Below are 10,838 nucleotides of genomic sequence, written 5' to 3'. Positions count from 1 at the left end.
AGGGTTGGGTGGTGGAGTCCCGGCAGGGGCCAGGAAGGAGCAGAGGTGACTGGGAAGACTTCTCTGAGTTGAGCCAGGAAGGATGAGAGAGTGAAGCTGGGTCAGGTGTCATGGAGAGGCCCTGGGGCTGGGACAGGTGAGGTAGCATGCAGCCTGGATGCTGGAGAGAGAGATGTGGGGAGAGAGGTGAGGAGCAGGCCTGAGAACAGGGAGAGGGGCAGGAGCAGTCTCAATGGGGGCACAGGGGACAGTGGTGGGTATCCTCGAAGGAGCTCTGGTAGCGTAGTGGTTACAAATCGGGCTGCTAACCTCAAGATCAGCAATTCACAACTACAACTACCAGCTGTTCCGTGGGAGAAAGATGAGGCTTTCTGCTCCCGTAAAGATTTATAGCCTTGGAAACCCTATTCAGGGTCACTATGCATTGAAACTGACTCCATGGCACACTAGCACCACCACTGAGGATGGGCCAGGTGTGGGTGTGAACAAGGTGAGGTGCGAAGACACCTCTGGCACTCAGGGCCAGTCAGTGCCTACTGACCTCTGACCAGGTGCTCAATGACCCTGTGGGCCACCTAGTGCTCAAGAAACTGCCTTGTCACCTGGAGCCCTTGTACCACTGAGCAGATGCCCTGGACACCAAGGCCATGCTGACTTGCTCACATGGGAAGGCGCCTGAAGCCACCACTAGGCTGTGAGTTCAGGGACCCCAGAGCCAGTCTGATACCAGTGAAGACAGCCACTGTGGGGAGCACAAACCTGCTCCTCCTCTACAGCAGCAGGTGTGTGGGGCACAGGAAGGGAGGGCCCCACCCACCCTGCATTATTGATCACCAGCTAGAAGGAGCCAGGAGAAACAAGAGGAGGTGCAGCTTGCAACAGGTGTGACTGTCCCACCTGAGGCTGCTGACCCAGGAAGGGAGCTGGAGAGGGCCCAGGAAGGGGCCCAGCCTATGGACAGTGCATGGCGGATGACATGGAGGGGTTCCTTCCCATTCAGCAATCCCCTGGAACTCCTACTGCCAGGACCAGAGACTGAAATTTCATCTGGTGACAACCAGGTCCCTAGCCCTCCTTGCTACCCTGGTCCCTCCCATCTCCTAGCCACAGGTAAGCTTCCTGGGGTTTAGGGTGCCCCTGGGCTGAGGGAGGTGTTGCTCAGAGTCCATAAGGTACAAGTAGGAGTTTCTGAGCTCTGGCAGCCTGGCAGCCCACACACTCTTGGAGAGCACTTGGGTGTTCTTGGGCAAGGGGGAGACACTGAGCACAGCCAGGGTTGCCCCCGGCTCCAGGGCTAGCAAGGGCCTGAGACACCCAAAGACAGCCTTTTGGGGGTTGTGGTGCAGCCATGGTTGTTGTATGTAAAGTCCCCTTTCTATGCGGCTGGTTTAGACTAGGAGTCTGCCCTCCTGTGTGCAACTGCTAAGGATTGGGTAGGTGGGGAGCAGGGGCAAAGGAGAGACAGGGCCTCACTGATGCTAGGCTTGTGGCCTGGTTTCAGCTACAGCTCTGTGGACTGGGGTGGTGTGCTCCAAAACATGCCAGGTAGGATTATGCCAATAGATCTACCACTGTCCAAGGGTGCTGGGGTGCTGGGGTGGTCCACTTCCAAACGGAAGGTCTCCCTGGGTCACATGGAGCTACATCCAGGGCAGGACGTGGAAGCCACCTCCTAGGTTTTGGGTCTAAAGCTGGGCTTGGACCTGACCCTTGGATAGACAGACAAGGCGACTTCTGGTACACCTGAACTTGAAAAGAAGGTGTCCGGTAAGTTTTTCCAAGGGGACACCGGCCGTGGGTTCATAAGAGTCCTTACAGAGCAAAGCCAGGTCCACACTCAAACTGGTGGAGCAGAGAGAGAGCTCTGGAGAGGCCTAGGTGCCTCTCACCTGGGCAGATGGTATCACCACTGGAGCCAGCTACAGACCAGCACCCTACCACCCTGGGGGATCAGAAGAGAACAGGTTGGAGCAAAGCTAACACTGAGATTCTGCTTCCTTAAAAGTAACCGTCACCACCATCAGTCAATTCTAATGCACAGTGACCCCATAAGACAGAGTTGTCATTGTCAGGTGCCATCGAGTCCGTCCTGACTCATAACGACCATTTATGCACAGCAGAACGAAACACTGCCCCATCCTGGGCCAACCTCAGTACTGTTGCCACACTTGAGTCTATTGATGCTGCCACTTGGCCAATCCATCTCGTTGAGGGATCTTCCTTTTTCTCTGACCCTCCCCCTTATCAAACATGATATCCTTCTCCAGTGACTGGTTCCTTCTGACAATATGTCCAAAGTATAAGAGAGGAAGTTTGGCCATCTTGGTCTCCAAGGAGCACTCTGGCTGCACTTCTTCCAAAACAGATCTGTTGGTTCTTTTGGCAGTCCATGGCACTTTCAGTATTCTCCTCCAACACCATAACTCAAAAGCATCAATTCTTCTACGGTCTTCCTTATTCACTGTCCAGCTTCCACATGCATATGAGGTTATTGAAAATACCATGGCTTGGGTCAGGCGCACCTTAGTCCTCAAGCTGATATCTTTGCTCTTCAACACTTTAAAAAGGTCTTGTGCAGCAGATTTGCCTAATGCAATAGGTCCTTTGATTTCTTGACTGCTGCTTCCACGAGTGTTGATAGTTGATAGATGGAGTAGAAATGCTATTTTGGGGTTTCCTAGACTGTAAATCTTTATAGGAACAGACAACTTTATCTTTCTTTAACTGACCTAGTGTTTAGCAGACCAGTGCTTAACCTACTGCACCACCAGGGCTCCCTCTGCATCTTTGTTGTTATTGTTGTTAAACTCTGACTCATAGCAACCCTGTATAGGGTTTCCGAGGAGCAGCTGGTGGGTTTGAACTGCTGACCTTGTGGTTCGCAGTCCAGTGCTTATCCTATAGCGCAACATCAGGAATCCTTAAAATGATTTATTTACAACTCTTAGGTGTTCATACCTAAGAAAATTCTGGAAGTGGGGTTCAGAGCTCTCCTTACAAAAGGTAGGTCTCTGTCCCTGAGTTGGGAACAATGAGGGCATCCCTGACTATTTCAGGAGTCTCCATCTACGTCACCTCCCCAAGGACACAGCTCCCAGACCAGGCCCGGGCAGGCAGCTGAGTCTGGAGCTAATCAGTGGCCTGGCCTAACCCATCTGGGTGTTCTCACTCCTAGGGGACCCAGTGCTGAGCCCACCCACCCCCAGCTTCGGCCCCAGGTACACTGAGTACCCACAAGCCCCACTAAGTCCAGTAGAGAGACCACAGAAATGCGGAGCAGGATTCTGCTCAGCTTCTCTCCAACGAAGCTTTCAGGATGTGGACATTGCTTCCAAAGAGCTTAACACAGCCTCATCTCCCACACAGATTAAACATCCTCTCATCATTTCAGTCTCCTGCTATTTTTCTTGGAAATCTCTCCTGGAGTTTGTGGGGTGTCCAGCCAATTGGCATCACGCCAACTGAGACTCCCAGTAGCCCATGTGTGCAGAGCAGAACTGTGTTCCACAGGGTATTCATGGTCAGAACATTCTGGAAGCAGATCACCTGACCTGTCTTCCAAATCACCTCTTAGTGAGTTCAAACATCCAACCCTTCTGTTAATATCAGGGTACATTATCAGCTTGCACCCCAGAGACTCTGTGGGCAGCCTAGTCCCATCCCAGGCATTGCCCTAGACACCCTGTTTGCCATGGAGCAGCTTCACCGTGGGGCACATCTGAGAGACTAAAGGCTTCACAAGGCTGACAGCTGCATCCTGGTCCACCTCTGACCCCAGCAGGCCAGCTGACTCTTGAAGCCAAAAACAAAGATCCCTGGACCCTGTCATTGCCATTATTGAACTGCAAAGACAGGACCACAATGTGATGCAACACAGTGCACACTCAGCTCCTGGCACAGTGGGTCTCCACCAAAGACTGTTCAGTGGGCACCTAATGTTTCCATTGCAGTAAAATCACATGTCCACCACAACCTATGAATAACCACGAACTCCGCAGAGACCACACCTGTTGTGTCAGGGTTTGGAGAGTGAAAGAAAGCCTAGGGCGTGTGACCAGGATTCATCCACCAACTGGACACAGGTCAGAAGAGGTGGACAATAGGATTCTTCTTGAATTCAGGTGTCACCCCAGGGCACGGGCCAGGTGTACCTGTATGAAGACATCTGTTCACTGGCCCTGAAGTCTGAAATTTACCAGCCTTGGCCTCAGCCTGCCTCCCAGCGTCTGCTGCTACTTTTCATTTTGGCAGAACCGGAAATCAGAACATGGCATGGAGAGGTATCCAGGATAACCAGGATCTTCCTGTGAGCTCTCCCAGGTGTGCCTCCCAAGCCTCTGTCTACAAAGGACCCACAGGGAAAGCATGAAGATTTGATACTCAGGAGCTCAGCAAATCCTCCCCTCACAGCAGCCACCCTGCCCCCTCCCCTCACCCCTCCTCTGGACAATGGAGGTTGTGAACAAAGCTCATGGTCACAGAGACCACCGGGCTCATCTGGCCAGTGCCCGAGGGTCTCCGTGGCACTGTATGCCAGGCCAAATGTGGGGAGCTAATGGGACTGGTGTGATGGTAAATGCCATACAACCTTCATGCCCCTGGGCCTGCTCCATTATGACTCTGCTTAATTAGGGTAATTAAGATGAAAGTGATCAATGCAAGGCAATTAGAAATCTCTTAAGAACTTGTCACCCCTGCACTGTGCTTCTCGAAGGTGAAGGAGCCAGAACACACCTGAGAGCCAGACCGGAAGCCAGGCCTGCTGGCCACACCTGCCATCTTCCTGGGTCTTGTCCTAGACCCCACACTACCTACCCTCTGGGAACAGCTTATCTGTCCCTGTCCATGGAGGCCACATCTCTGCCCACCAAGAGGGCATTCAAAACACAGCCCCATCTCAGTGTTCTCTGCCATGACTTTCACGTGCCCCAGCGGGCACTCCACTGATTCCTTGAACCTCTGCACCCCTCACTCAAAGCAGAACATCACTGCAGATACTCAGCTCCCCTCAGCCTTCCGGGAGCCCAGCAGCCCCAGCCAGCATCCTGCAGTTCACTCTTAAGCTGCTGGTGCTGATGGTGTATCCACGGTGTGCCGTGGAGTCCACGGTGTGCCGTGGAGTCGGTTCTGACTCATAGTGACTCAGTTACCCTGTATAGGGTTTCCAAGGCTGTAAATCCTTACGGGAGCAGAAAGTCTTGCCTTTCTCGTGAAATGGCTGGTAGTTGTAGATTCAAACTGCTGACCCTATGGTTAGCTGCCCGACTCATAATCACTGCGCTGCCAGAGCTCCTTGTTGCTGGGAGAGTCCTAAAGAGCTCCTGCTTGTAGTCCCGAACTGACGTGCTTCCCTCGGCTCTGAGCCTGGACCCAACCACGGACAGGTCTCTCTCCTCAGGACCCGCTGAAGGTCAGAGAGGAAGAAGAATGGCGTAGATAGGGGGATAGCCAGGCCAGGGGGCTGGACGTGGTCCCAGTGGTGAAGGACCCAAAGCAGGCCGAGATCAATCTCGGGTGGGGGGTGGGGGGAGTAACGCACGGTACACAGTACCCAAAGGAAACCAGATAGAGTGGAGGAGCTACAGGGAGGAGTCCAGACCCCATGAAGTTCCTCCCTGTCCGGGATTAGGGGAAGGGTGAGAGCAAGGGGAGGATTTTCCCCAAAACCCAGGCAGTCCCCACCCAACCCAAGCGCCTCAAGGCCCCTCTGAGCTCTCCCTTCATAGCCCCTCCTAGTAATGGAGACAGGGGTCGCAATGCAGGGCGCCCACCACCAGGGGCAGCGCGGAGCTGCAGGAGCCAGGGTGTTGACGATCTCCAGGGAGACGGCATTGCCTGCCCCAGGGCAGGGCCTGATGTCCAGGGCCCCGGCAGGCAGCGGTGGGAGAAGCAAGTATCTGCAAGAACCCGCAGGAACGCAGCCCAGCCCACTGCCCCTCTGACGCCATTCATCCCGCAGCGCTCCTAGCAGCCTCTGGAGTCACCGAGCAGCGGGAGTGCGTCTAAGCGTGAGTCTGAGTGTGCACATGTGTGAATGTGTGTGAGGTGTGCTTGTCCATTCTACCTGGTGTGTATCTATGTCAGGGAGAATATATAGAGGGAGAACTTGATTACAGAAACGTTGGGAAGAAAGGACCATGGGCCCTTGGTCCTTCAGACCAGGTTTGTGGGGTGGGGATAGGAGGGGCTGGGGAAAACTCACAATAGGCTAACCAGCCCTGGGAATTCGGACCTCAGAGTGCAGAGTCCGGCATGAGCAGGTAAGCAATGACTTGGCCCTGAGCTTGGTCACAGTCCTTGGAGATGAGCTGGAGTGCTGAGTAGGCTGGAGACCTGTTTCATCTGGTTTGACAGGTGGATTCAGCTTTCTGGAGGGTCCTGCACTGGGAAGGGTGGGATATAGTAAGCTCAGCATCTGACCCTTCACATCACCCAACTTCTCCCCACCAAGGAGTGTGGGAAGTGTGGGGCATCTTTTTTCTGACAAGGGCCAGCCATTCGGGCATTTATAACATCATTTAATATAAATGTATGTTGCTATGAAAAAAGTTCCGAGACTTACTGAATTCCGAGTCCAGCCTTGGCAGGGCTGGACCACATGGTGTCCTACCCCTTGGCATATGAGGACAAGAGTCTCACAGCATTACCACCCATTCTACAGACAAGGAAGCTGAGGCACAGTCTGCCAAATCAGAGCCCACTTCCCCTTCCCCTCAGAGACTGCCCAATGTGGGAGACCATAGCACTCCGGTTTCACTCCGCAGGGCTCTGAGCTGGTATGGGACTGCAGTGGGGTCGGGCTGGGGGCACTCTGACTGGACTCCCTTCACTCCCCTCCCCCAGGTGCTGAGGACTGGACATGGGTCCATCAGGTCTGAAGGAGTGATGTCGGCCCAGGAGCTTGTGGCCTGCCTCTGCAGGGAGGGCGACCAGCATCTGGCCCTGGGACAGTCTCTGTTGGCCACTGCCTTCTACCTGGCAGCCTTCAGCTGCCATGCCCCCTCAGCAGTGCGGAGTGTTCGTTCGGCCCTGGCAGAGACCCGGGGAACAGCCGTGGTCACCACACTGGAGGCCTGGTGCCGTGGGGATGGCCAGATCCCCACCATCCACTGGGATGGCATGGCAGTGGTGTCTCTGACAGGAACCCTGGCTTCTGCCTTCCTGGCCGCTCTGTGCCCAGACCACCCGGCTTCCGTGCTGCACACACTGGCTGGTCTGCTGGCCCACGGACGTCATGAGGAGGTGGCTCAGCGCTGCGATGCCCTGCTGGCCACCCACTCTCAGCAAACCCTGGAGCTGCAGTTGACCCGAGCCCTGGCCTGGGTCCTGTCCCGAGTGCAGGTGGACAATGGTGTGGCCGACTACCTGCAGGCTTTTGCTGAGAGCCCTGAGCAGACAGTAACTTTCATCCGAGCCCACCAACAGCCCTACCTCCCCCTGCTGGTCTGCACCCTCCAGGACCACATCTCAGGTCACCGGGAGACAGCAAGCATTGCCAACCAGCAGGAGACCAACTGCCATCGACTCATGGCTGCCCTAGGTCCTGGGGGTGCCCGGAGCCAGCAGCCCCTCCCACCCACAGCACTGCTCCAAGAAGGCAGGTATGAGGACTGCCTGGCAGCATGCAACCAAGCCCTCGAACCAGATGCAGTAGGCAGCCAACCCCAAGGTAGGAGTGCAGTCCACATCTCCTTGGGTCTGGGTGACAGTCCCGCCACCATACCTTCTCAGCAGGTGAAGACCTGGGTTGGCCATGGGATCCCACGGGCCCAACTGTGAGCAGGTGGCCCAATCTTTGTGAGGCTGAACGTGGCCCTTGGCAGCCAGGGCTCTGAGAAGTATGGAAGGCTGGTGTCACCTAATCTGTAGATCGTTGGTCGGGAGAGTGAGCAGTACTGGGCCTCTGGGGGCCTCAGGGAAGGCCTTGTTTAGGGGCTTGGGTCACCACATTGCCAAGATGGCCAGGTCTCCTGCCCTTGTGAACATTCAGCAAATAAACACACAAAATCAGAGAACCACCGGAACTGTGCTAAAGAATGGGCTGTGCTCAGTGATCAGGGAAGGCGTCTTAGAGGTGGTGTGCTTGAGCTGAGACTGGAGAAGCTTCTGTGAGGACTGAGGAAGTGACTCCAAACTGTGGAGACAGAACACCCCTGGTCAATGTGGAGTGGGAAGCTTGGAGACTGCAGGCATCTTAGAGTCCTGGGGACAAGGAAGTAGGAACATTGAAGCTGCACAGTGTGGCATGAGATGATTTGAGATGCACATGAAAAGCATCCTCAGGCTGAGGTGTTCACAAGTCACCCAAAAGAAGCTGTGTGAGAACAGCCTGCCGGGAGGCTGCCCTTGATTCTGGTGCGTGGTGATGATGATCCGGATGGGAGAGGGTAGGAGAGAAGTGGAGGCGTGAGAGGTCCCAGAGTTGGAGGTGACTGGGAATGCTGGTGGACTTTCGTGGTGACGAAAGGCATGGTCAAGGGTGTCAAGAGTGATTTTAGGAGTCCAGCTGGAGCCGTTGGCCTGGGGGACAGAGAAGGGGGCTCAGAAACATTGGGTGTTCTAGGGAGTCCTGGTGTGGTGCTATGGGTTAATGTGATGGACTGCAAAGTTGGTTTGAACCGCAAAGTTGATGGTTCAAGTTCACCAGCCGCTCTTGGGAAACCCTATATAAGGTCGTTATGGGTCGGAACCAACTCTACGGCACAACAGCAGTCTAGGACGCTGCTCCTCCTTGGTCTCTACTGGCTCCTTCTTGGAGGACTGTGTGTGGGTGGTTAGGAGCACTGCACCGTCAGCTCACCACACAGCTAGGTCCCTCTGTGTGTCACCGGGTACACGTGGTGGGGGAGATGTGGATATGAACTAATTGACAAGATGCCCCAAACCTGTAAATAAAAATGGTATCTGCCTCACAGTCAGAGCTCAAGAAATGTCACCTGAGCCAATTGGCAGAAGTGGCTGGACACAGGGGCCTTGAAGTGAGAAGGGCCTTGGGTTGAAGAATGAGTTATGGAGACGTCAGAGCCTAGCACAATGTAGAACTCAGAGTCCAAAGAGGGAGAGAGCAGTGAGGAGAGGAAGCTCATCCTAGATGCACCCTAGGACATGTCGAGGTGCTGACGTTCATCCACAGCCTCTTCCTCAGAGATGGACAGCGCCCACACCATGTGTGCGTGGTCCACAACACATGCCGAGAGTTCGGTGTGTTAGAGATGGGCTGGCTTTGGACTTGAGGGTGCCTCTAATCACCCACACAGCTCCCCTAGAGAGAGAGGCCAACAGGGGATGGAAGAGCAGCCCAGGATGAAGGAGGGCGATGCAGTACCTGTGGAACATGGATGAGAGGTGGGATGCACCAAACACTCCACCTTAGAAAGCAGCTGCTGAGCATATGCCTAGGCTCTTATGGATGACAAAATATGGAGGCAGAGGCCAGATAGAGACAACTTGGCATGGATTGAATCATGTCCCCCAAAACATGTGTCATACGTGGTTGGACCATGATTCTCAGTGATTTCGCGGATCTGTAATGATGTAATCTGATATGATCCACCTTGATCTGATGTGAGGGGAGTTGCCCTGGAGTGCAGCCAGCATCGCCTTTTATCTTCTTGTTGTTGTTAAGTACCGTGGAGTCGGTTCCGACTCATAGCGACCCTGCACAGGGTTTCTGAGGCTGTAAATCTTTACAGGAGCAGAAAGCTTCATCTTTCTCCCACAGAACAGCTGGTAGTTTCAAACTGCCGGCCTTGAGGTTAGCAGCCCGATTCGTAACCACTACGCTACTTGATGTTGTTAATTGCCATCGAGTCTGTTCACCTGATGTTGTTAGGTGCCGTGAAATCAGTCCTGACTCATAGCAATCTTATCCACAACAGAACTAAATGCTACCCAACTGCACCATCCTCACAATTGCTGTCACCACTGAGTCCATTGCTGCTGCCATTGCAATATTTCATCTCACTGGGGTCTTCCTCATTTTTGCTGACCAGCCACTTCACCTACCAGGATGTCCTTCTCCAGGTCCTCCTGAGAATATGTCGGAAGTATAAGAGAAGTCTGGCCATCCTGGCTTCTAAGGAACACTCTGGTTGTACTTGTTCCAACACAGATTTGTTTGTTCTTCTAGCAATCCACGGTGCTTCTAATATTCTCCTCCAACACCATAACTCAAATGCATCTATACTTCTACAGTCTTCCTTATTCACTGTCCAACTTTTACATGCACATGAAGCTGCTGAAAATACTTTGTCACGCCTTAGTCTTCAAACTGACATCTTTACTCTTCAACACTTTAAAGAGGTGTAATGTAATACATCATTTGATTTTTTTCACTGCTGCTTCCTTGAGTGTTGATGATGGATCCAAGCAAAATGAAGTCTTTGATAACTTCAGTCTTCTCTCCATTTATCATGATGTTATTTATTGCTCCGTGGTGAGGATTTTTGTTTTCTTTACATTGAGGTGCAACCTATACTGAAGTCTTTGATCTTCATCAGTGAGTATTTATTGTCTGATCTTCATCAGTAAGTTCTCTTCACTTTGAGCAAGCAAGGTTGTATCATCTGCATATCTCAAGTTGTTAATGAGTCTTCCCCCAATCCTGTTGCCATGTTCTTCTTCATATAATCTAGCTCATTGGATTATTTGCTCAGCATACAAATTGAGTAAGTATGGTGAAAGAATACAACCCTAGCGCACACCTTTCCTAATTGTAAATCATTCAGTGTTCCCTTGTTCTGTTAGAATGACTGCCTTTTGGTCTATATATGGGTTCCTCAAAAGCACAGTTAAGTGTTCATAAATATTCATGCTCCTTAGTGTTGTCCATAACTTGT

General features: G+C 53.0%; 1 protein-coding gene across 1 annotated transcript in view; it reads left to right on the top strand.

The window, feature by feature from the left end:
- Positions 1-6,885: 6,885 nt before the first annotated feature.
- Positions 6,886-10,838, top strand: part of TTC34 (tetratricopeptide repeat domain 34) — a 64,722-nt gene continuing 60,769 nt past the window's right edge. The window contains exon 1 of the mRNA XM_006871782.1: positions 6,886-7,650. Coding sequence (XP_006871844.1) covers positions 6,886-7,650 — 765 coding nt within the window. The remainder of the gene's footprint in view (positions 7,651-10,838) is intronic.

The sequence above is a fragment of the Chrysochloris asiatica genome, unplaced genomic scaffold, assembly GCF_000296735.1.
Source record: "Chrysochloris asiatica unplaced genomic scaffold, ChrAsi1.0 scaffold00173, whole genome shotgun sequence".
In the NCBI taxonomy this organism is placed as follows: domain Eukaryota; kingdom Metazoa; phylum Chordata; class Mammalia; order Afrosoricida; family Chrysochloridae; genus Chrysochloris; species Chrysochloris asiatica.
The sequence above is the reverse complement of the archived record's forward strand: the minus strand, read 5'-3'. Positions and strand labels throughout refer to the sequence as shown.